This window comes from Uloborus diversus, chromosome 2, assembly GCF_026930045.1.
Source record: "Uloborus diversus isolate 005 chromosome 2, Udiv.v.3.1, whole genome shotgun sequence".
Classification (NCBI taxonomy): domain Eukaryota; kingdom Metazoa; phylum Arthropoda; class Arachnida; order Araneae; family Uloboridae; genus Uloborus; species Uloborus diversus.
The window spans coordinates 178887961-178914566 of record NC_072732.1 but is presented as its reverse complement, the minus strand read 5'-3'; the positions used below and the strand labels follow the sequence as shown (position 1 = coordinate 178914566).

The following is a 26606-nucleotide window of genomic DNA, read 5'->3' as shown; positions in this document are numbered from 1 at the left end:
AATGAATTTCATTCATGGAAGTAAACTGGAGTATCATGGAAATCTGAAGTCCGACAATTGCTTAATTGATGGTCGATTTGTTGTTAAGTTGAGCGGTTATGGACTCCACGACTTAATGAGACAAGTTACGCCACCTGACGCTGAGGATGCATGTAAATAATTTTTTTTGTTGAATCTTTTGTCTTAGTAGCAACGCCAAAAGAATAAAATTAAATAGGTCATTAAAAAATATATTTTTGGATCGCATTTCTGTATACTTGCTCAAGTAAAGATTGTCGATTATTTTTTCCTCCTATTACATTACTCACTTTTCTAACTTTCAGCGTCGGTATTGAAATATTTTTAAATGCAGTTTTTCTTTTTTCTAATGTAGCAGCAATTCATTTTTTTAAAAAAATATAATTCTTGGAACAATGTCGAATTGTACACACTGTTGAAGGTTAAAATATGGTGCACATAATTTGAAACATCAGTTTATATTTCTTTCTAATGTTTATATTTTATTTAGTGTAAAAGAATATATTAAAACCATTTAAACTCAGAACCATCCATCACATTCATACAATTAGAGGAATTATCGTAAGAAATAATGAATTTGATCTCTTTCTCTGCAAAGTTCTTCCCAGGGAACCTCACGACTTCAGTAATTATGGAAAAAGTTCAAAATGGTCGCATTCGAAAGAGCATATTTAGCCATTTTTCTGACCTGTAAACTGTGTGCCCTCGTCTTTTCGTTTTCGAGATAAAGGGGGCTTAAATTCGGCCGAAATATCAAGAAAAATCGCCAGATTTAAAGACTTGGCAAGAAATTTAAAACACCGCGCGATTTCATTCGTCTGCATCTTACAAGACATCTCATTGCCATTTTGGGTCATATGCTAAGCGTGTGAAAGATGTCTTGCATTAATCCCTTACTTGTGCGTGTTAAGTTAAAGAAATCACCATCAAGCCTATGAAGTGAAAAGTAGTAAACTTTATCCAGAGGACTAGAGGAACGGCAACTTTACAATGAAATTAAACATAAATTGTATCATTTCATTCGTGATAATAATACATTTCAGAATTTTTCTGTATTGTAAGTGTATTTAACTTAACTTATTTAAGTGTTGATTCTTATTCATAAAATATGTTGTAAGTACTTCTTAATAATCTGGAAGAATTAATATGAATAAGTACAAAAAGCAAACTAGGTCGAACTCAAATACAGATAATGAAACGAATAATCTTTGATGTTGAAACAAAATGGTCATGGATTATGGTATCAGTTTTTATTTTATTTTTATGTGATAATTAATACATGAAGTTTTATTGTTTGACCACTGTGAGGACTTAGTTTTTAATTTAAAACAGAAAAAAAATTCTAAAAAGAAAACAACGGATAAAAAAGGTTAATAATCTGCGCTTCAAAATTATCGATATCGGAAATTACATCATGGATGGAGAGAAATAGTTATTTTTGTTCCTAAAAACTGGTAATATAATCGACGTTCATTACAACAACCTCTGATATCCGAACAAAATCTGCCACTACAGCTAAGAGTGGGTATAAAGTAAATGCATAACATATTGCATGTTTTTTATTCATTTTCAAAAATACTGGAATAACTTTTACAAGTTATGTTTCAATCAAACAATAACCACTTATTCATTTCCAGATTATTACAACCACAATACTCGGACATGATACTATATGATTGCTATAAGTCTGGGTAATTGAAAACTCGACTATCTCCATTTTAAACACCTTTGCAATTTTGCATTTCGGGGGAATTTGACGGTTGAAATATCTGTACACAGATTAAATTCATGACATGCTTCTTTACAGGGTTAGTACTCCATTTCGGAAATAAAATGAAGGCGTTTTGGAGGAGTTTTGAAGGAGTAAAATTAGATTTTAAAGGAGTACTAATGGGCTGTCATTATAAATGATGTCGGGTCATTCCATAGAAATGTCAACCTCAACCTCCGTAATTTTTTTCCCACAAAGCCTTAATTGTGACCTATCATTTCATTCAGCATACTTTCTAGTACATAAATCCAATAACAGTTTGCAAAAATTTCATTCGGTTTTTTTCTTCTGGCTCTAAACGTGCGAGGTTGTAGAAAAGGCTTAGCATGTGCAAAAAACATGCGTCTACGTTTTCTTGTGTAATGTAAAATATTTTACAAATTTTTGAAAGAACTATGTTTATTCTAAATGAATAGATGTTGGCCCAATAAAATTGACAGTTCTTTTTGCATACATTATAAGATAAGTCTTTTAATTAGTTTGGTTTTTTCAATGAAAATATTTACGTTACGTTAGTCACGAAAATGTACTAATTTCTGCTTAAAAACTAAACCAGATGATTGAACCAAACAGAACTTTTTATTTTCTTACATCTGTGTCATATCTACTTAAAAAGTGCAAAATATTTATTTTAGTATCAGTAGATATAAAATAATTAGTGTGACTAACGTAACATTTGAGCTGTGACTAACGTAACAGTTTGCCTGTGACTAATGTAACATTTTAAAAATGACTGCTAATATTTAAAACTTATTTAATTTAATGTAAATTTTCATGGGCAATTTTGAATATGTAGGCATTCTATATTGATTAAAAATATAAAGGGTGAAAAATACCAGTAATATTACATTGTAGACCTTCTGTTTACTTAGAAAAATACTTTTTTAAAGGTCGTTATAAAGATGCTTCCAATTTAAAGAATTATTAAAAAAGAAAAAAAGTGAGTAAAGCAAAATGAGTACTCTGCTGAATGTGCACTCAACACAAGAATCCAAGTTTAAGAAGTAAGATAATAGAAATACAGTCTTAACAAAGGAGAACGTCTCTATTTTTTAGAAAATACATCTCCACCTATTATTAAAATGAAGTAACGGCTGCTCGTTGGAAAACATTTAAAGATGTTACATGATACAGTGACGAGACAGATAAGCGCTGCTGCCATATATTTCAGAAAATACAAGAATGATCATTTAAAAATTCAAACATTTGCGGTGATATCTGGAATTAAAATGCATTCTGCAAAAACGTTCGAATATTTTTTTTCTCAATATTACATTTTAATTCAAAAGGATGCACAACACTATTCGTTCGATGAATCAGTAAACCTTAAAAAATAATATGCCATTGAAAAGTACTACGGAGTTTCTTATAACGATAACTAGTACATCAGCAGAAAACTAGAATTCAGTGAAACTACCAACTTGCAAAAAGTTAATTTTTTAAAAGATAGATATTTAGGATTTAATTAGTCCAAGAATGATGTTATTTAGTTTGTAATTTTTTTTTTTATTTGTTTATTTTTTTTCGCACATTCAAATTACGTTAATTAAACTGAATTCTTCCATTCAATTTTTTACACTAATATAGGAAAAAAGTAAAGAAAGAACCATAATACAACACAAAGAAAGTTCCTAAAAAGTATAAAAGTAATATAAGAGCAAGAAATTAATTATAAAAAGTTTTTTATATGCATTCATTGCTTGCTATTCGATGGTTACGTTAGTCACGTTACGTTAGTCACACACAGTTTTTCGGAAAAGTACCATTTAGGGCCAAAAAAGATTCGTCTGTAACAAATCTGTAGTACGATTTAAAAAATAGATTGTTTACCTCTTACAAATATATCGGCCAATTTTAAATGTCTGCGTAAGTTTCAGAAAAATTTGCCTCGTAACATAAGCATTGTTTCTCAGGGTTGCAAAAATGTTACGTTAGTCACGATGCCTTTTTTGGTGAAAAAACACCTGCCAGCGCTTATTTTGCTTCAAATTCTTGGTAGAAATGAAAAATAGTCACCTTGTACATTTTAAATCTGTATATTAAACGAAAACACATTTATTTTTACTCCCGATGTAAGTAAAAAGAGTTTGAAAATCAGCTGCGAATGTTACGTTAGTCACTATGGAATGTCCCTGTCGCACTTTTTTTCAACATATTTGACTCCCTTCCCCTTTTGTCACACTTCATCTTACTCCAAGGGCGCCCATATAGGGGCAAGGGGGTGCTCAAGCCCCCCCCCCCTCCCTTGAAATTAGAACTTCCATGCTATTAGTACTTTTTTCTTTGCAAAAATGTAAAAACATTTCTTCTCCAGCCATTAATGATTAAGTTATTTAAAATGTCAAATTTTAATGACTAATTTGCCCTGAAATCAGGTTCCACGGGGAAAATATCCAGCTAAACTACGGGGAAAATATTTGAGCCCCCCCCCCCCCTTGCAACTTTGCATATGGGCGCCCATGCCTTACTCCTCCTCTTGTCACGTCGTATTTTTCATAATCATATTGATATAATAACTGCGGGATGTCACTTTTTGAAACCCTCTCTCTTCCCCATGTCAGATTTTCATGAACTTGTCTCCGCCTCACTTGTGGATGACCCTGTTTACAATGTCGGAACTGCGATTTACTAAACAGTTGTTTTTTTAATACAGTCACTTAATATGGCACATCTTATGTATTTTTAAATAGTTAAAAATAATAACTAGACAAATTGACTTTTGCTGCTGAGAGTATAATGGAGGGAAAAGCAATAATAATAAAACTTGGAAAAATAACCAAGCACCATTTAAGCATGTTTTACTTCATTTATGAAATGCCTTAGTTATCTAATAATATTTTCACCTTCAACTTTTACATCTTCTATGCTCAATTTGTAAATCACATCTTTGTGAAAAAAAAAAATATATATATATATATACGAAATTACTACATCAAAACCGTCCTTATACCTTTGTCCTTGTGACGATGTTAAGTTGTCGATTCAAGTATTTTACGTCACTGTCATAGACATAGAGGAAAATTATGTAGTCTTGAACTAAAAAAGAAGGAATTTTGAAGGAGTTAAAACCATACTGAAGGAGTTTGAAGAGCCTTTCAAAAAAATTTCCTAATTGAATTAGAGTCGGAGGAGTTTTGAAGGAGCGTACGAATCCTATCTAGTGCCACAATTTTCTATCTTTTAATCATTATTTTGTTCAGTATCATATTTGTCAGAATCAGTAGCATATTTTTTTTTCCTTTCAACAGACTTCTTTAATTTTTATTTTACTATACATCTTATTTCTATTTAACATCCATCTGCTAATTGAAATTTCTGAATTAGAATTTTTTTTCATTTATATTTCCTTAAGTATACAAATTAACTTATTAATTCATTGCTATTTTACTTTAGCTCTTGTCTGTATTTAAATTAATCTGTTGATTAAAATTTCTGAATTAGAGGTTTTTTAATAATGTATATTTAATTGCCTAATTAGCTTTGCACAGAATCTAAAAGAAATACTCATAATTAATACTTGTCAGAACTATAATAAGAAATACTTAAAATATATTATTATATCAATAATATTTTAATTAACACTTAAAGTACTAAAGTAAAATCTACTTAAAACCTATTAAAATTCAAAAATATACTTTTATCCGGCTCGTCTCTTCGAAATTTTACTGGGGAAAAGGTCAATTCTACCGTGGGAAGTTAAAACGCAGTATCTGCAGAAATGGTTTTTTAAGATATTTGAAGAAAATCGTTTTTTGGATTCTAAAAAGGGAAACGTTTGAATATGACGTTCTTTTCGTGCTTCATTTTCAGCAGAAACCAAGTAAGCAATTTTTTACACTAAAGCTAAGGCAGAGGTGGCCCAACTCCCCCCCCCCCCCTAAAGGCAAGGGCGCACCCCAAAATATCACGAAGACCCCCCCCCCCCCCCCCCCAAAGCAAGAGCCTTCCCCAAAATAAGAAAATACCCCTCAAAACATCCCCCTAAAAATTTCAATGGTTCAGTCTGCCCTACGGCACCCTCCCCCCTCCCTCCCCTAATTGGCACCCCTGGCTAAAGTACAGAATGTGGCAAAAAAGCAAAAAAAGAAAAGTTTGCTTATAATACGCTTTGCTTACACACACAAGTAAAGCAGGGGTGCCTATTTCCTCCCCCAAGAGCTTTAATGCCACCAGCAAAACTGCACGAAAGTTTCAAACACCCCAGAAAAGCATGGAAATATGCATACTAGGTTTACTCCGAAGTAGAGACGTAAAATTTCCGGAAATTTTGAAATGGTGGGAAAAAAACCGGTTTTTTTCCGGAAAAATTGGAAAAAATGGAAAATTTGATTTTTTTATGAATAAAATTAGGGTTTCTTAATAGCTCTGTGTTTCTTGGAACATATAAAAGGTTAAGTATTAAGAAATATATAATATCCACATATCTGCTTGACAGAAATACACATAAAGGTAAGATTAATTAGAAAAAAAAAATTTTTATAACAGAGCTTTAATGATCAAACACCAGAAATAAGTCAAGTCGTCATTCAACCAATAATATTGGGTAATGTGTGTCTAATCGTAACAATTACGTTTTCTATTTTAGATTGCCTTTGAAACTTGAAGTATTAATTGAAATTTTCGACTTTCAAGCATGATTTTTTTTTTTTTTTTTGAAAGAAAAATAAAATAATGTAACTTTACAGTCTGAAAATGAAAACTATTGAGTTTTGATTTTTTTCCAATCCAGTCTCAAACCAAATCAAAATTAAATTGGTGTTTCTTAAGCTGAACCAAAACTTAAACTAGTTTCAATTGATTCACACGGCCGTGCTAAACACAGTAGTAAAAGTCATACCAGCACTTTTAAACAAATTTGAGTTATTATAACCAAGTTGTTCTCTGTTTTGTATTTTACTTAATAAATAAAATGTTTTAGGGTCATTTGATTAAGAACAATTGTTTTGAAAAATTAAAAAAAAAAAAAGACATTTGATTCAGATATATGGAAGAGCCACACTTTAAAATACAATATCTCAGCTTGAGCCCAACTGCAAATTCCCCTTTTTTGCTTAGCACGGCAGTATACAGGGTGCGGCAAAAAAAAATATCGGACAAAAATTGTATCATCCATTGGAAGAAAGGTAATTTCATTTTAATGAGTGCCTAATTTATTTTTGTTTCTCACTTCATTAGAAAATAATTTACAATATATTATTTAGCTTATGTTTTGTTTTTCGGTTTTCTTACAATTTTAAGCAAAATACCTGTTATTTAAAGTTGTTTAACCAAGTAGAACGACAGTTCGTTTGCTTCTTGACCCTCGACAAACAGTATTTGAAACGGAATGCCGTTTCAAGTGGCTTGGAATTGATAGTCGGGAATGTGTACAAAAACGAACAGTGAACATTTCAGTTAATCATCAGGTCATCCAAAACTGAGTTCAATGAAATCCTTGGGTTTCCACAAGAGAAGTCCTTCGTAAGATTTAAATTTGTGACCGATAAGTGGGACTAAGGTAAAAAGCAGCTCAAACAGAAGTTTTAAGAGTTCCAAAAAGTTCAGTCATTCGTATGCTCCAAAGATGCCAGAAACGTTTGAGACGGGCCGCAAGTCTACGCTGGAAGAGATACCTTTCACTGATTTACCGTTCAACCGGCTCACATATCCCAGAACCATAGGATTTGGTCTGTAGACACTCCAAGCACCTTAGAAAGGGTTAGATATCGCCAAAATCCGAAGTCAGGCTTGGTCTGAGATAGAATCGGCAGAAGCGACAAAAAATCTGGTAGTTTTTTTGTGGATGAGGGCCGTAAAATGAATCAAAAAGTGAACCAGAAGGACATTTTAGAGGTTATTGTACTTCTGTGGGCCTAAGAGCACCTCAGCATTGTAGAGACTGGACATTTTCCTTTAACTCCACACCGATTCATACGGCCAAAAAGACGAGTGGTGCAAAACGCATTTTTTTTGACATGATATCATTTTTCGAGTGCACGTTCTACTCGCTCAACCTCAATCCCATTTATTACACTGTATGGCCTTTTTTGGAGTCAAAGGTCTACCCTAAACACACATAAAATTGAACTCTCTAAACCAATTGCTTTATAGGGAATAGCAAGGATTTTTCATAGGATTGATTACAGGACTCTTGCTGCTATTGAATGAAAATTTCAATAAGCAGTTGCATCTCGTATTACTACAAAAGGCTGCTAGTTTGAAACCAATTAAATTTATTGATTGCTAAAGGACTTCTCATATTATTTTTTGTGTTTTGTTAGTTTATTTGTTTTCAATAGAGTTTCTTGAGAAATTGCTTGCCCGTTTTTTTTTTTTTTTTTTTTTTTTTTTTTTTTTTTTTGCTGCACCCTGTACATTTGGTTCGCACAGTCAGCAGAAACATAGTTTTGTGATTAAAGTTATGCTAGTTTGTTTTATGAAGAAGGAAAATAAATTCTTCACTAAGGTTATTGGTTTAAGCTATTTTGCAAAAAGTATTATTAAACATTTTTTGATCTATATGCAAATTATATTGCCATACAACAACTTGCATTAATGTTAGACAGTATTTTCATAAAACGGGGGGGGAGAGGAAATTGCACCAGAATTTAGGCGTGAGAAATTTCTAATCGCTTTTTGCTAAAAATTTCAATTAAAACCCTAAAAAGTTGAAAGAATTAATTAATTTATTTATTTTTTTTTTTCAATTTTTCCGAAGTGGAAATTTACTCCTTCGGAAAAAAAACGGTTTTTTCCGTTTTTTTTCGGAAATTTTCTGGTTTTTTTCCGACTGTTTTCATCTCTACTCCGAAGAGACAAAAACCAGAACATTTCCAGAAGGACAGATGATAGAAGGACAACCAAAATCCTATACTGGATATCAATAGGTAAGAAAACTCCGGGGAGAAGATTACGGCGGGTGTAGTTGGAGAAGTGAGATTGTGAAGTTTTTAAGAGTAAAGCGTTGAATTGCAGAAAATAGAGCAAATTGGAAGCATTTAGGAGAGGCCTTCATCTTGCAGTGGATGGCTAAAGATTTGAAATAATGATGATGATGACAAACAAAAATCAATTTTGACTTCAAACAAAGAAAATCGTACAAAGCTTCACAATTTTCTAATTTGATTGCCTATAATTTGAAAGTGAGATCACAAAAAGGAATCTGAGTATTAGTTGAATACTACCTGTTCCGTGTAAAATATCTTACGAATCTCCTGTTTTAAACATTCAGCAATTTTTTTAAGCATTAAAAAACCTAACGAATTTTGCATTTGTTCTGAATTTAAAAGAACATAAGAGGTCCATAGAAATATGCACAGTTAACAAAGTAAAGTAAAATGATGAAAGTTGGCAATGACAATATTCATGATACATTCTATTGTTAAGCTATGTGGATCTAGAGAAGTGTTACCTTTATCTTCACTTTCAAAAACTCTTGTAATAAACTCCTAAAATACTTCAGTTTTGAAAATTTTACTTTGTGTCAAAATTATTTTTAGATTCTTTCCTGTGGACGGCTCCAGAACACTTGCGGCGAAAAGATCCCAGACTAGTTGGTTCTAAAAAGGGAGATGTGTATTCTTTTGCCATCGTGCTGCAAGAAATCGTCACACGAAGGCCCCCCTTCGAGGAAAAGGAACGAAGTGGCTACCATCCCACTTGTGTCAGCACAGAAGGCATGTATGTTTATATTAAACACACAAACAGCAATGCATACCTTTAGTAGTAAAATATGCAGAAGTAGACCATTAATACAGACATACTAGGATAATTTATACAACAATGTGAAAGATAAATCATATTAAAATGACTCGAGAAAGTCGCTCACGGCCTAAATTAACATCAATATAACACTAAGTTGGAAACAAATTTCACAATAACAATATGTTTTAAAAATACTAAGCACTTATCATAATACATTCAAAAGGATGAAACAACTTTTCTGGGTCAGAAAGGACAATTTAAGTATTCCTGTAGTTTTCAATTAGTCATAGAAAAAGACTTCACAAAAGAAGAAAAGTGCGGCTCAAGTCATGTAGAGAATGCTTTATCATTACCTAACTTTCAATCATAAATTTGAGCGTTGAAGCATGCATATTTTTCTTAACACGAAAGTTCGGCTTGAAATGACTTGAGCGCATTTCTCTGTTTGTGAAGTCTTTTTCTTGGAATAATTGAAAACTACAGGAATACTTAAATTGTCCTTTCTGATCCAGAAAAGTTATTTTATCCTTTTGAGTGCATTGTGATAAGTGCTTAGTTTTTTTTTTTAAACATTCTGTTATTTTAAAGTTTTTCGTTTTCAAACAAAATTTTATTTTAGATTTTCATTTTTTAGTGTTAATTTTCTTATGGTTTAATAACATTTTCCAGTAAATGAATATTTACATACAATTATATTTTATCAACATTAAAATTATAGTTCTTAAAGCTTATTTTCAAGAAAAACCTAAACTAAATCACAAGAAGCATCATCAACAATTCAACAGAAGTTCTTGAAAACATATGAACAAGAAAAGAGCTGTTGGGACAGGTGGCAGATTATTTTAATGAACAGTAGGGGATTTTTATTCTTGAATGCCACCTTAAGACAGAAAAAATAATTCGCTAAATAATTTCTGATTTTCAACGTATTACGTCGAATAAATATTTTCTATATTATTGTCGATTGTCGGTAGGATGAAACATAAATTACCTCAGTCACTAGTTACTCTTCAGTGTCTCCTAAAGGAAAAGGTTTACCAAATTGCAATTGGTGCCAAGAGGCATAAAAATCCTACTGTAAAAAGCGGGAGTAAAGCAATTTATGCTAACTCACACAGTATTGTTCAATAAAAAAGCTAACTGGTTACAATCAAGCTATGTATAATACTTGCATGTATATATTTATTAATATTCTTTTACCAATTTTCAGTTAACAACTAACGCATTATTATTTTCCTTCTTAATTAAACAGATATATTAGATCGAATTCGGATGGGCACTAGGCCACCCTTTCGGCCTGAAATTGGTTCTGATGAATGTCCAGCCGACATGCTTGATCTCATACGACAATGCTGGGAAGAGAATCCTGAATACAGACCCACTTTTCCAGAAATTAAGCAGAAGTTAAAAAGAATTACCAAGTATGAAAATTCGTGCTCTTTTTGGGCAATTGTTTATGCATATTACCATTAATGTGTTATTTATTTTTAATTAAAACTGCCATTAATAACGTACTAATGGTAGTGATTATAGGCACTAATTTAGAGCAAAGCAGAGGAAACGGCAGAATGAATGAAAGAAGAAACGCATTTTTTTTTTCTTTTTTGAATTGAATACTGCTAATCCTCCTCCCTTCCCCACTTCTCAAGGAGTAAAAATACTTCTTGACGTTTTCCAGTGGAATGATATTAATTTTGTAGGGGTGAAATATACCGAAATTTTAACGACAGTAGTTATTAATTCAATCTCAAAAAAGAAAAAAAAACTGGGCTTTCTAAGGATAAAAGGAAAAGACCGCATGTAAATTTGACATTTTAGTATTTAGAAAAATAACAAAACATTAAAGTGAAATGTTTTTCAAACGTACGTACAACGGTGAGTACACAAAAAACGAAACTTATAGGGTTGTAAAATCGTTTTCAAATAAAAATCTGAAATTTCTTGAAGTGAAACTACTATTTTTATCGTAACAAAACGACTCAAATTCATTAAAATGAAAACGGCTGAATCTTTGCTTAATTTCTTTACTAAACAAATTATGCTCTTGATGCAACAAGTTATCAAATTTCTTATGATTAGTGAAGAAAATTTAATTTAGCTCTTATAAGTCAAGGTTTGGCACTTAAATGAGAGAATTATCAATAATTATTCCGTATCGTTTTAAATGTACATCATTAACCAATGAGCAGTGTGTACAATACCACTTCAATATACGTATGTCATTAATACATTACACGAAACATACTGAAATGGTACCGAGCGCTTTAGAAATGTATTGTAATTTGAAAAATCACTTAAAACATCCCCGGTCAGTTACACTTTATAACTTAATTGATTTTCTTTACTCACCTCAGGGGAATGTCCAGTAAAAACTTTTTGGACAACCTTTTGAACCGAATGGAACAATATGCGAACGATTTGGAGAGCTTAGTAGACGAAAAAACGCAGTCTTTATACGATGAAAAGAAGAAAACTGATGAACTTTTATATCAGATGATTCCCAAGTAAGGAAATTTACTTTCTCATTGCACGTTGCTATATCAAATACAGTGCTGTTAAAAAAAAAAATTGCATCCCCCTCGTACTTTCACAACAATGGGATTGTGTGAGAAGTTTTGGTCGACCGATTAACGATGAATGTATGTGAAATTTTGCAAGACTTATGAAATAAACATTTAACAGCAGGGATCCGATAAATGTTTACATAGATCGGCGCTGTTTCCGGGTCAAGGCAAACTGCTGACCCCATGCTCATTTTTCTATTTCTGAACCTGCGTGTGAGTTTAGAGAAAAAAAAAATTTAACCCCACGTTCAGTTTAAGTCTAATGGCAGGATAAAGGTTTTTAAGTTGTTACTTACCAGTTTTGTCCTATGGCACGGAGCAGAATCATCCTGGAAAATGACGTTTGGAACGGAAGTAAAGTGATCCTGGATAGTAGGAAGCAATTTCTCCTCCAAATTGCCATTATACAGCTGAGCGTTTACTGTTCCTTGCACAAAGTGAAGCCCACCAATTCCTTAATCAGAATTACATCCCCAAATCATCTGGGATACGGGATGCTTGACTGTGCGTTGAAAGCAGTCGGGATGATATTCCTATCCTTTGCCGCGCGGGTGATGCATTTTTCTTTTTACCACCACTGTACATCATATATTGATAACATTTGCATGAACGAATTCAAAACCTTTCATTTCCGGGAAGGAATAAGTTACTATTGAGAATTTATTTCCATATAAGGCTATTAGGATAAAAAATGTATTGTATAAGAACCATATTCAAATGTACTTTCTTTCGGCCGAAACTTTCTTGTACGAGAAAGCTTCGGCCGGACATCGTGAAACCCGACCCTTATGAGATAAATAAATACCTTTGTGCTGAATAGTAAAGTCAGAACAAACAACGTAAGTAGAAGCACAAATTTGTAAATTACAGCAGACACGTGTTTCGGCGTTACAGGGAACGCCTTTTTCAATGCAAAAAATAATGATGTCTTTTCATCCATAAGCTCATTATTTTTTGCATTGAAAAAGGCGTTCCCTGTAACGCCGAAACACGTGTCTGCTGTAATTTACAAATTTGTGCTTCTACTTACGTTGTTTGTTCTGACTTTACCGACCCTTATGGCTGATCTCAAAATTAAGATGAACTTCGCGGGTCAGAACACGCATAAAATTTAAATACAGTCAATTTTTTTTTTCTAGATGAAATGGGAAGCACGGAAAAGAAAAGCCAATCACATCTAATGAAATTTGTTAGTCGCAAAAGCAGACTTAAGAGGAAAAATCCTTTTAAAAACTTTTCTTATATGTTGAAATGTATTTTAAAATGTTATAACTCAAGTTCTATATAATTTTGAAATTCCAGACTGGAATTAACAGTGGAATTTTGAAATTCCACTGTAAGCGGAAAAACTCGTTCTTTCTATTGGTACTAATTTATTAAATGTTCGAGTATGTTTCCACAACCAAAATTGAGAGAAAACGATAATTTTCCAGGTTTCTTACTAATATTTTTGGTAATTAAAAACACACAAAACCGATACCTAGCTAAGAACACTCTCGATTAAGTCTTCTGTAAGATAGAACTATCAAAATCGGTTCATCCGTTTAGGAGCAACAGGGCCGCAAACAGATTACACACATACACATACAAGTCTAACTTATCTCATCAGAAACAACCCTGTTGTAAAACTTTCCCCGGCAAAAAAAAAACCTTTAACTCTTCTCCAAAAAAAAGAAGGCCTTCATCCTAAACCCCAAAACCCTCATCCTTAAAAAGTTATGATATCTAGTTTGTCCGCCAAGTATCTGCCAAACTATCATCCTCCCTATTTTCCTCTTTTATCACACCTACTTCCGTTAGAAACTTCTCCTACCTTCAACGCCTCAGAAATATGGATAGATCCTTTAAATAGTTTGTCCTGTTTGCGGGAAGCTTTTACAAGGTTGCTTGGTGAGCAAAAAGCTTCCCTTCTCACTCTTTTTTGTTGGGAAGAGTTAAACATGTTCTTGTCGGGGACATTTTTACAACAGGGTTGTTTTTGATGAGATATCACATCTTTTTACATTGATAATATTACTTTGTCTGTATTTTTAGAATTGAGAATTTCAAGTCATAAATTTTCAATTGAAACAACGTATTCTGCGTTTCTAAAGAACAATAATGGCAAACTTAATTTAACGTCATGTTATCTTCGGACAGTAAGATTTTATGTTAGTAAGATTTTATGTTCGTTTGGCAGAATTGGGCCGCTTAAATTTTATTGCAATCCTTGTATCATCTCTGTTGCAAAGAAAAATGCTTGGACAATAAAATAATATATTTTAATTATTTTGTGTTCGAGTATTTTATAACGTGGCACCCGTGATAAACCCTTTCCTTGTTGCTCTATGGGGCTAAAAAAATATGTAAGCCAACTTCTAACACGCTAGGTTTCGAATAAAAAAGTTTCGGGTGATGGAGGTTCTACTGTAATTGATGCAGGACACAAAAGGTTTGACATAAGGGATAGTTACAGAATGTCTGATGCCAATTTAAAGAAGAAAATCATTTTATTTCCAGATATGTGGCAGAAGAACTTAAGAAGGGCTGTCATGTAAAGCCTGAGATTTTCGATTCCGTGACAATTTTCTTCAGTGATATTGTCGGCTTCACTTCACTTTCTGCTGAAAGCACGCCACTCCAGGTAAAGTGTAAAAAATAGCAAACAATATAAATTCCTTCATAAAGTTTTTATTTTTATCTTACGATGTTTCTTCAATGTTTATCTACAGGTAGTTGATTTCTTGAATGATCTATACTCTTGTTTCGATTCCATCATCGAAAACTTTGATGTCTACAAAGTAATTATCCTTTGATTTTAGTATTTTATTCTTTCGAATACTTTCACATCATTTTTCATTAAATTAAATTCAAAAGTGTGTTGTGGAAAACCACTGCAAAACTTTCGTTTTAGAAATGGTGTCAAAAGTATTCTTGAATCAACGGGAAGAGTTGAAAGGCAAGTATGGGACACTAATTTTGCTTCAAAAATGACATTGACCAATTAGCTAACAAGCTCGGTGTCAACAATAAAGTAACATTGTGTTCTTGAAATCATCGTGACGGCGACGAAATACACCAGCCTAAACGTGGGGAGAAAGAAATAATCCGCTGATGTCAGCCGGTAAGGGGAGCAACCAGTTAAAACAACAAAACTGAAAATAAACACTTCATTGTTTTTAAGTCACGTCATGTTCATATGACTTGTGAGCCATATTTCATCATTGTTGGTTCGACAAATTTGTTAAGATCATACAGACACAGAGAAAGCTGTATAATCCTCATATATACAATAGCCAATGATCGAGTAACATGAGTGTTTCAACAATGAAACTCGCGCCACGGTCTGATAATTCGATAATACGTTTTGGTAATGTTTAACATGCAGGGAAAGGCTTTATAGTGACAAGGCTGAACTCGATCCGGTAACTTCACTGTTTTACTGGTAAGACCGTGTCATTTCAGGGGAATGAAGAAACGAAAAAATGGCCAACAATGAACGCTACCTACTGGAGTTTAGGGTTAATCCACTGGAGTAGGGTTACCATTTCAACTATCAAAATATCACCAAACAGACAATGGCTTCGTTTAAATGTAAAAGCAATTTTCACCCGTCATACCTTAACGGCGACTTTTTAGTTATTTAATAAACAGGATTACAAACAATGTTGGCTCATTGTTCTGAAAATACCAAAAACACCTAATTGATAGAGAGATTTTATTCGAAGTTGAACTTGATGTGAACTTTTGAAAGATAAAGATTTTTTAAATTTTTATAACGTCACAATCGATAAAACTTGGTCCAGATACAAAATGAAAGCCAAAGCTCGTTGAAAAAAACTCCTGATGAAATGAACTTGAATTAATAAAGGATTATGATAGTATCCAAAAATAAAAGGCATTTCTTTATAGTATTCATTTACTGCCGATGCTTTATGCAAAAAAAAAATTGAAAAAAAAAAAAAAAATAGAACCGACTTCAAAATTGCTCAAAAAAGTGAAAAATAATTTTATTCTTTAAAAACCATCGATAATGCTTTTAAACATAATTTTTGAAGTTGGCACAAAAACAGAACGTAAAATCCAGTGTAACCATGCTTCGTTCATATTTTTTTCAGAAAAGCATCCAAAGTTACGAACGAAACATTTATATCGTTATTCAAATATGTTGTCATCAATGCATAATTTATGTGATAGTGAAGAAACTGGGCCTGGTTAAATTTATAGTTGTAGTTGAGTTGTTGCTGTGAATGATTTTATCTATCGTTTTTACGCCAACTTCAAAAATAATGTTTAAAAGCATTATCGATGGTGTTTAAAGAATAAAATTATTTTTCACTTTTTAGAGCAATTTTGAAGTCGGTTCTATTTTATTTTATTTTTTTTTTTTTTTTTCAAAATTTTTTTATTTCATTCTTTTTAGTATAAATGTAGGTATTTCAGAAATAGTAAGAAGTTACCATCACGAAACTTCACCTTGTTTTTTTTCATAAAAATGCTCCATACTAAAAAAAAAAACCTATAAACACGCTTTAAACTTTAAGCGATTGGCACTAAAAACTTATCTTTGTTCCTCTTTGGAATTAATGTGTAGTTAATTTAATTATAACCATTTAAGTATTACGTTTTTCCTAACTAATTTACATTTCACAGCATTTAAGTTGCTCATGATGCAATTCTGTATTTTCCTTACTTAGCTCCCATCATTTGTTATTGGCATAGATAACGAAAAAAAATACTACTGTGTAGTCAGGGGCGGCACTTCAGCATTTCATTTGGGGGGTCGAGTTTCTTAAATATGAGTTACCTCAGTATGGTAGGGTACAAAACACACACTAACAAGAGGTGGTCATAAAATGGGTCTAATATTAACAAAAAATAATGTTTAAAAAACATGATAACTTATAAAATGAATTAAAATTTATGACAAAATTTTAATTCGTTTTTTATGAAACACCTTGATACAACAGTTTTTACCTTTTAGTGAATTTTTACTGCATACTTTTCAGAATTCAGAAGAACAGGATAACATGCACTAATCCATCATGCCATGCTCCTTTGCCATTAGAGATAAGATAAAAAACATTTTGACCCATGGTGCTTCGAAAGTAATTCTCTAAGCACCTGAGACATAAAAATGATCTTGCTCAACTAGCGGAGCTGGTTGGAATGGTTAAGCAAATAATTGAGGGAACAAAGTTATGCTTAAAAATATACTTTTCAGATCTTATTCTTCAAAACCACCCAGGCAACTTTAAAAATTGTAAGGGGGTTCATTTTTCATCATTCAAAAACTTTCCACGCTATAAATAAATTAAATAAAATTTAAACGCAGCCATTTATGTTTAGAGGGCACCACCTTTCTCACCACTGAAAGAATCGTTTTGCAATAATTCTGCCAGGCGTCAAATCACTGCTTTGAAATTGTCGAGAAATACTTTATGGTTTAACTATTGAAGTCACAATCAATAACTATTGAAGTCACAGTTTCACTCAAGTCACAGTTAAAGAACCCCAGAAGAGAAATTTTTTGATGCGCGATATTTTTTTTTTTTTTTTCAAAAATAGCATGTATTTTTAGAAGTTTCTGCAAAAGAAGGCTATACGTTGAGTAGCTGTAATGTTTCTACTTGAAGAAAGCAATACATACTCAATAAATAAACATACACTTAAAATATAAGGGTAACAATCAATGTGAAGTCCCAAAGAATTTTCATTTGAAAATCATGCATACCACTTACTTGCACGAGCCGCTCATACTGTACATACCATCGGTCCAGATCCAGGCCCGGATCTGCGTTCCCATAGATCCCGCAACGAGGGGTGGGGCAAGTCCTTAAGGGGCCCAACGGCCCAAGATATTGAAAAAAAAAGAAAAGAAAAGAAACTAACACTAAGGCTTATTAACGTTGCAAATATACACTGATGGCCTTTGGGGAGAGCCCCTACAGATTTTATTGCAGGGGATCCGAAATTTATAGATCCGGGCCTGATGGGTGTTTTGTGTATCCCATTGGACACACAAAATGAAGAATTTAGCCTATATATAGGAAAATTACTTCTTTAGTTAAAGCTCACCATGGTTCTACGTCAGTTTTTCTGTGCTGAAAAGGCCAGAAAGTGCTCCATGAATTCAACGGAGAACACATGCTTGTGCCTGGAAATGTGTCAAGTTTCATCAACTACTACTGAGAACGAGAGAGATTTTTTTTTAATGAACGTTGATTTGGAATTTATAAAGATTGAATTTACCTATTTTTTATCATTCTGCTCAAACAATTTGGGGGTGCGATCGCCCCCTCTTGCCCCCCCTATTTGCCGCCCCTGTGTGTAGTTGAGGCAAAATTTATGGTAGCATTGTGAAGGCTAAGCAGATCCTAATCACTGCATCACTTCGCTTCCAGGTTAGGTTTACCCCCACTATGGAGCAATAGCACTGAAGAAGGGAAGATTTCGATAATTCACATAGGGTTCTATAAATCAGCAAGGTTACCAAAATAAAATTATTTACGCCAAAAATGAGACGACAGCGCCAGATTCCCGATTATTATCGAAATATCCCCCTGAAGAAACTTGATGCTTGCTTCAGAGAAGCCTTCATTCAAAATTATCATTACAATTACTATTAATGTTACTGCCGTATGGCACCAAACTTTCATAAACTTTTGGGGCAACAATGGGCTTTAAATTTAATCATTTAATAGGGAAATTGCATGAAATTTATTGTTTTTTGCCCATAACTTTTTTTCTAAAGGACAAATATGGTCAAAGTAATGGGACCTAAGTTGAGCCATCCCCTATCCATTAAAAAAAGAATCATCAAAATCGATTCACTAGGTGAGACGCTGTGAGTGGACAAACAAAAACAAAAAAAAAAAAAAAAAAACATACATACGGTATGAACTAATAACCGCCTCCTTTTTGAAGTCGGTTAAAAATATAATTCAAAATAAAATACATTTTTTCGAAAACCGTTATTTCGTTAACTAATGGGCTTTTTCAGGTGGAAACTATTGGCGATGCTTACATGGTTGCATCAGGATTGCCTATACGAAATGGGAACGAGCATGCTCGTGAGATCGCCCGACTTGCCCTGCGACTTCTGACTGCCCTCGGTGGTTTCCGAATTCGGCACAAACCGGACAGGAAGCTCAAGTTACGAATAGGAATCCATTCTGGTGCGGATAAGTTTGACACTTATATTGACACACACGTTTGGTAATAGCTGCTAGAATGGTTTCTAAAGTGCTGAAGTTGCACTTAGGAAACCATTCTTAACACGAACTTTATTGGGAGACTTCGAATAAATTAATTAGTTTGACGCTTTTACAAAGCCACAAAATTAAATGTGCACTTCGAAATCCATTTTAATACAAACCATAAAAGAAAGCTGTGATCTGTGATGCAGCAAATTAATAGGAAGTTGCACATTGGAATCCATTCTGGTACGGGTAAGAATCCTTCCGAGTTTGACACTTTTAACAACATAACGTTGCTGAACTTGGAAATCCATTTTAGTTCTGACACGACTTCGACCTAAGGAATGAATTTGACGTTTTTACCGAGCTACATAATAAAAAAGGAAGCAAAATAAGCGGATTGCTTAATATAATAAGGAAGTTTCGCATTGAAATGCATTTTGAACGGAAAAGAATCTTATCGAATTTGACACTTTTGCAACGTAACGTAGCTGAAATTGCAATTTGAAAAGAGTTCCGGTCCTGGCACAAACCTCATTGGAAGACTTTTAGCAGAGAAACAAATTAGGCATTTTTACAAATCCACACAAATGATGCTTTGGAATCCATTTTAATGCAAACATGAATTTAACCAGGAGGCTGTGATGTAACAAATAAAGTGGATCGTTGCATATAGTAGCGAATTGCGCATTGGAATCCGTTTTGATACAAAGAGGAACCTTACTAGGAAATTTCGACCTAACAAATTTATTAAATGTTTCATAATATCACATATAATATCATTGGGCAAATAAAACTTTTAACTATGTCTAAAAGGTAATAACTTTTTCAAAACAAAACATGACCACTTTTAATTCTATATATGTCATATTCAAAGCAATTTTCAGAATAGTAATAATTTTTTTTAATATCTGCAAACGTGTTATCCAAATCATATTTTCTGCTTAAGAAACGTTGCACAATGGATGCATCAAAAGTTCTGAGCTTCATTTTTTACAGCAATAAAACTAACTCCTTCTGAAGCAAAAACCATGCAAGAACACAAACAAAATAAAACGACTTTAATCATTTTATTTGCAAAATTATTGCATTGTGGTGATATATTTTGCAAGAATAAAGAAAAGAAAGCGCAACTGATTTTTTTAAACCAATTCTGTGCATTCTGAAACAAATGAGATATCAAAGTGTACTTTTTAAATATCTGAAAAGAAAACGAAACTAGAGCATGATCCAAACAGTGATGTGATAACTCTGACTCTCACTTCAATTTCCAACATTCCCAACAAATCTAAAATTATTCTCAATGTTTTACAACCCCATTATTTTTATCCTTAATATTATATTTCATCCTTACCCAACATTATTACTCCAAGACTCAAAATTTGAGGGGTACTTCAAGTAAACTAGGAGCAGTTAAAGCAACTTTTATACATTCTGAAAAGAGTATTTTGAATTGAGGAGAATGCACACCATTGCAACAAAAATAGTTTTTGGCTTAAGAGTCCCGTTTTATTACAGGTCCATGTGTTGCTGGAGTGGTCGGTTTAAAGATGCCTCGCTACTGTTTATTCGGAGATACTGTTAACACCGCTTCAAGAATGGAATCAACTAGTGAAGGTAGGGGAAAAAAATAACCCTCCAGGACTCTCGCCGTGAGCATAATAATAACGTTAAGAAAAAATGAAACTTTTTATTTAATTTTGACTTATCATATATTTCCTTTGTTTCATCAGATGTATCATTTTTTACAACACTTGGTGCTTAGAATGAATAGTAAATGAAGTATTTTCAACTAAAAATATTTTTTGAGGGTGCGAAAAAAAATTTTGCACGCAAGTACTCGGGTCACTTATTTTGATGCGAGTACTGGAGGGTTGAAGAAAGTTTTATTTTGTGGTGCATTGTTTGAACCTTTTGAATTGTACCTTAAGTTTCCTTAGAAAACCATAGAACTACATACCAATTACGCCAATTTTAAACTTTAAGTATCGTAGTCAAAATAAAGAATCAACGTACCAAGATAAAAGATAATATTTTAAACAAATTCAAAACATGTAAAATGAATGTTCATACCAAAATCCAATTTGTCTCATAGAAATAATATTTGTAATATTTTGAGATAATTTTAACAACATCAACCATTTTACGAGCAATATGTAGTTCTGCCTGAACCCTGGCTTAGGGGCAGTAACTTACTGCTAAATCAACTATTTTATTAACTTCTTTCGAAAAAAAAATCAACCATTAATATTGAAAAGCTCTTAACTCTTAGTCTATGCTGTATCGAAAGGGGGAGACGCCGTTTCCCGAAACAATTGGTTTGCGATTGTAAAAACAGTGCAAATTTTTAATGTAAATTGGTTTCAAACATTTTTTCTTTCTTTTCTTTTTTTTTTAATAATATCAGCTTTTTGATTTGAAACTAGCTAAGTGACCTATACCGACCTTTTTTGACGTAACAAAGAACTGTCAACCAGGACATCTACTCTTTGGAAAATCGACTTAACCCAATTACCCAACTACAGCATTACTCTGAGTCGGTCATTTCGTTCCTAACGATGAGGAGGGGTGGGGGTAGAAAACATTTAAAGAGGGAGATTGAGATTAATTTGAGAAATAAAACTCGTTTAAATCACAAAGTAAAATTAATTGCCCAACCTCATTCCTTGGGGCGAGTATGCTTTCCGCATTTAAAAATTGAAGTATACTTGGCGTAATATTTTCAACAGCCCAATTTGCCACAACCAATCTAAAATTAGCTTGCTATGAACATACGATCATGTTCCCAAAAAGCGGCCTGTTCATGTGTTAGCCTTAAATATAGTTATGTTCAATCTAAATGATAGCTGCAGTATAGATCATTAATATGAAAAATTAACAAGAACGCACTGTTACACTTAAGGGTACTTACTTTGTGATCATTTCTTTTACTTTGTGTAGCTCTGAAGATTCATGTGAGTCATCAAACCAAGACCATACTGGAAGAATTTGGTACTTTTGTTATTGTGCTCAGAGGCGAAATCGAAGTAAAAGTAAGAAATCAAGTTAAAAATTTGGCTTATAATTTTAAATTAAAAACTAATTCATAAATGGGCTCCGTATTACATAGTACTAGAAAATTGCTTATTAAGTATGATGGGTTCTACATTCGAACCAAGCAATTGCCTGTTTGGTGATATTTTGATAGTTGACAGTTTAAACCCAACACCAAACTCCAGTAGATAGCGTTCATTATTAATCACTTTTTCGTTTCTTCATTCTCCTAAAATTAGTCTTGCAAGTGAAACAGTTAGCTATTGGATCCAAAGGGTGGTTTGGGAGCTCGCCAACGATTTTTTTTTTCTAATTGTAGCTCTAAAAATGCAGTTTTAGAAGATATTTGATGATGTTAAAGGGACACAGTGGCGGATCCAGACGATCCTGTTAGGAGGGACGAATGAGTAATATCTTATGGGGGGTGGACTAATGAAAATAAAGTTTTCAAACATTTTAAGAACTAAACATGTTTTTTTTTTTTTCCTTGAATGATGTGTATCATTCAAAGAATTTGAATGAAAATTTCAAGTGTTTTGGGTACCAAAAATAAAAAAAATTGAAAAAAAAGGGGGGGGGGAGTTTCTACAAATATTTTGGATTCATGATTCAAATTAAACCCTTCAATTTTTGATTCGTTTGAGGACTTGTGAAGCATTTTCAGTAGCCATATTGTACTTTGGACCGTGGTAGCCCGATCGGTAGAGTGTCGGATTCCGGGCCGGAGGGTCCTGAGTTCGAACCTCGATGGTTGAAGATTCACCGTCGTCATTCATTAAAGGGGACTGGGCGACGTTAAATATGCTCGTGCTCTCAATGTCCTCCAAGTGAAACGATATCTCTGGGGGTGCTAGCACCAGGTAGCTATTAGCTCCTGAACTAGTTCTAAATTCTCATTAACTGTACAATACGGTGATGGTGCTGCCATCTATCGGTATAAAAAATAATAGAGGCAAGGCACTTAGTATGCAGTCCTTGACATAAATACAGTTGTAGTCAGCTCGGAATCGGAATATTGTACTTTTCTCCTTGTAAAAGAAAGGTTGCAGCATCAAGATGGCATCTTTTTTACCAGTTTTCGTAACGACAATAGTGAAATACAAAAATTCCATTTGTAAATCAAATTTGAAGATACTTCTAGATTTGTTTGTTTATTGAGTTGTTTAAAACTCGCGCATAAATAAGAGTGTTTGCGGGTTCTCCCCCGAAAATTTTTGTTAGGAATGTATTTTTAGACTCTTTGGTAGTTAATAGGAGAAAAGGAGGCTTGAAGGTCTCTCTCCAGAAAATTTTTGAATTTTAAGGTAATATTTTCGAAAACACAATTGTTTGCAATCTTTTGTAGTTTGAAGGGAGAGGATGAGATTCAGGAATTCTCCCCAGTTGTTTTTTGATATTAAAGCTTCAAAAAGGCAATTTTAGATATTTTTAGTGATGCCAAAAACCAAGGGCTTTGTGAGGGCTTTCCCCCCGAACAACATTTCAGAATCAAAGTCCTAAAAACGCAATTGTAGGCCCTTTGATAATGTAGCATAACACATGGAGTTCAGAATTTTTCAGAATTTTAAGTCAATCTTCAATGACGTTGGCGAGTGGGGAGAGGGCGGAGAGACATTCCTCTGACAAATATTTGAAATTAGCTTTTAAGACGATCTTCGGTAATGTTAGTGGAAGGAGAGGTTTGAGGACCCTTTTTCAGTAATCTTTGGGGTGCTCCAACGGAATTTTTTTCGAAATTGAAGCCCTAAAAACGAAAGTTTAGATGATCTTTGGTGATATTGCGGGAAGGGGGGACACATTTAATTTTTTCCGAATTGCTGTCCGAAAAACGAATTTTTTGACCGTTTTTTGTGGTATGTAAAACTTGAACATTTTGGGTCTGGGTTTCTGCCCTCCCCCCCCCCCTCTGGCTAGCTATGGCATTGCCTCACTGCAATAAAGAATGAAATGTGGATTATTAGTTAGCTGATCCGTTGAAGCAAACATTGTTTCTAATTTAATTTTGCTCTATGTCACAAAATAACTCAAAACCAAAAGACATTTAAAATGTTGACTAACATAAATTTCATTTAGAAAAATATAAGGCTTTTTTCAAAGAAATATTCAACATCCTCTCATCAAAGCAATTATGGCTGCATCATTTGAACACAATAGGACTTGCGCAGAGTTATGATAGAAGGTGCTGAAGGGGGGGGGGGGAGAGAGAGAGAAAAAAAATATGTTTCTACCAAAGACAACTTTTTTTTCTTTCTTTTTTGCATACTTTGTAATCCACAGAGTAAGAGTTAGTATCGCTAATTTCCTGATATTGAGAAATATGATGCCTAGAACACTTCAACGTATTATTAAATCTTAAAATTATTGAGAATGTTGATCATGTTTGGCAACTAAAAATATCATTAATTTTTCATTTTTTCTTTTCAGGGAAAGGGAATGATGAAGACATACTGGCTGGAAGACGAAATCGACAAGCCAGATTTGTAATCCATCAAATCCTGTTGCTTTTGAAAAGTAACTGCCAGCTTCAATGTACAATTTGTCGAAAATTTCCAGGTATCAATCTTGTTAAATGGTGTTGAAATGCACCCTGTAGCAATGAAAAGCATTTTAGAAAAACATGTGCCCACTAACCAGAAATAAAATTAATATAAAAAAAAAACTGAATCTTTAGGAATATCATAGTTCACTTGTCTCTGATAGAAAAATGGATCAATCATTGTAAATAAATTATTATAGAACTGATTGAAATGAAGAAAAAAATGCAAATAAAGCAGTAATTGTAAAAAATATATAGCATATAGCTCTTTCAAGGTTACAATGAAGCCTCTTTATCAGTGCAAAAATGTTCAAAAGTGTTCAAAATCAAAAAAAAATCACCAGAGAACATACTTCCACTAAAAGACACTAGTATATGCACCACACGAGTCAGGTTCAATTGGTATTTACACCAGTGCCTTTTGCAAATAGGATTATAAACGTTAAGCGGTAAGCAGCATTTACCTTTGGAAAAAACACCCCAACCCTTCAGAAATTTCTCTTCTGGCATGCTGAACAATTCCATCATTTATGATGAGGATCACCGTTTATAAAGAAATATTGTATCATACAAATGTCTCCGCAAGTCAACAAACCAAACTTACATATGAGGAATTATTTCTTTTTACTCCTTCTCATTCTTGTGAATGTTATTCACCTTCAAGAAAAGTGTGTGCCGAAATTAAATGAAACTTTATACATACATAAAAACAACATAAAAATTAAAACAATATTCGAAAATTTATAAAACAACAATTCTGCCACTCCAGAAAAAAAAACTGAAAATGGTTAAATAAAATGAAAAGAAAATACATTTTTAAGTAAAAGTTACCTAAGATATTTCCAAAAGGTTTTTTAGAGAGAAAATAATAGAAACCTTAGTTGCAACTAAAAGTAATTTAAATAAAAGGCCATGGTCACATTATATAATGTTAAGCTTATCTCTAGTGCAGTCATGGAAATTTTTTTTTTTTTACTAACGTCCAATTCAACTAATAATTACAGGTACAATATGTTATGACATGTTACATTGATGCATATAAAGGTAACCCTAAAAATTCAAAATTTTAGTGAGTCACCAGTGGCTGGTAGACCCTTTAAGTTTAGAAGCAACTTTTTTATCACTAGTAGCCAGTTGTTACAGGAGTTTTTTTAAAGAAAGCATTGGCATAGAAATGAAACCAAACTATAACGTAAGAATTGTAAAACTTAGAATAATAGAAATTTAAGATTTAATATTTCTACTAGAATAAACTTTTTATTTAAAAAAATATTAAAATGTGTGCTTTATTTTCTTATTCATCAGCGATATGGAATACTGTGTGAGAACTTGACATTTTTAAATCAAACTAAAAAATGACTAGCTGAAAAAAAATCAAAAAAGATAACTTTCTATGGCTGGTAGGATTTTAAGAAAGTGGATGGTTGGGTGTTTTAAAAGTAAGTACTTTTAGTCACCAAGTGGCGAGTGATTATCTTCAGGTTATGCAACGAAATACTTAGCAAAGACTCTTCAATTAGTATGGTATAGTGAATCCTCTCTGAGCGACCACCCCTCCGTTTTGTGAAATTTCGGCCGTTCAGAGGGGGTGGTCGTTTTAAAAGGTTTCTGTTATAGTTGCAATATACAGTGAAACTTCAATAAGTCGAAGTTGCAGGGAATGCGAAACAAATTTGAGTTATCGAAAATTCATCTTATCGAATACAAAAACAAATACCACCATTAACACTCGTTAAATTTATAATATGAGCAAAATAGTGATAGAATAATGTATCAAAGATAAAAAATCGTCACCTCAAAGTAGGCTTGCCAGATTTCTGAAA

General features: G+C 33.0%; 1 protein-coding gene across 1 annotated transcript; it reads left to right on the top strand.

The window, feature by feature from the left end:
• The first annotated feature begins 26 nt into the window (after window positions 1-26).
• Window positions 27-24805, top strand: LOC129216181 (atrial natriuretic peptide receptor 1-like). The gene is made up of 10 exons (XM_054850360.1): window positions 27-152; window positions 9268-9444; window positions 10725-10893; window positions 11827-11976; window positions 14536-14659; window positions 14748-14816; window positions 19019-19193; window positions 20733-20831; window positions 22155-22246; window positions 24672-24805. Exons 1-10 carry the CDS (start codon window positions 116-118, stop codon window positions 24729-24731), a joined length of 1152 nt encoding a protein of 383 aa, XP_054706335.1. The 5' UTR covers window positions 27-115; the 3' UTR covers window positions 24732-24805.
• The last annotated feature ends 1801 nt before the right edge of the window (window positions 24806-26606 follow it).

Coding starts and splice junctions, on each gene's coding strand:
- LOC129216181 (XM_054850360.1), top strand. CDS start 116: ATGAGACAAGTTACGCCACCTGACGCTGAGGATGCAT. Junction 14,660..14,747: donor CTGAAAGCACGCCACTCCAG/GTAAAGTGTAAA, acceptor GTTTATCTACAG/GTAGTTGATTTCTTGAATGA. Junction 19,194..20,732: donor ACGAATAGGAATCCATTCTG/GTGCGGATAAGT, acceptor GTTTTATTACAG/GTCCATGTGTTGCTGGAGTG.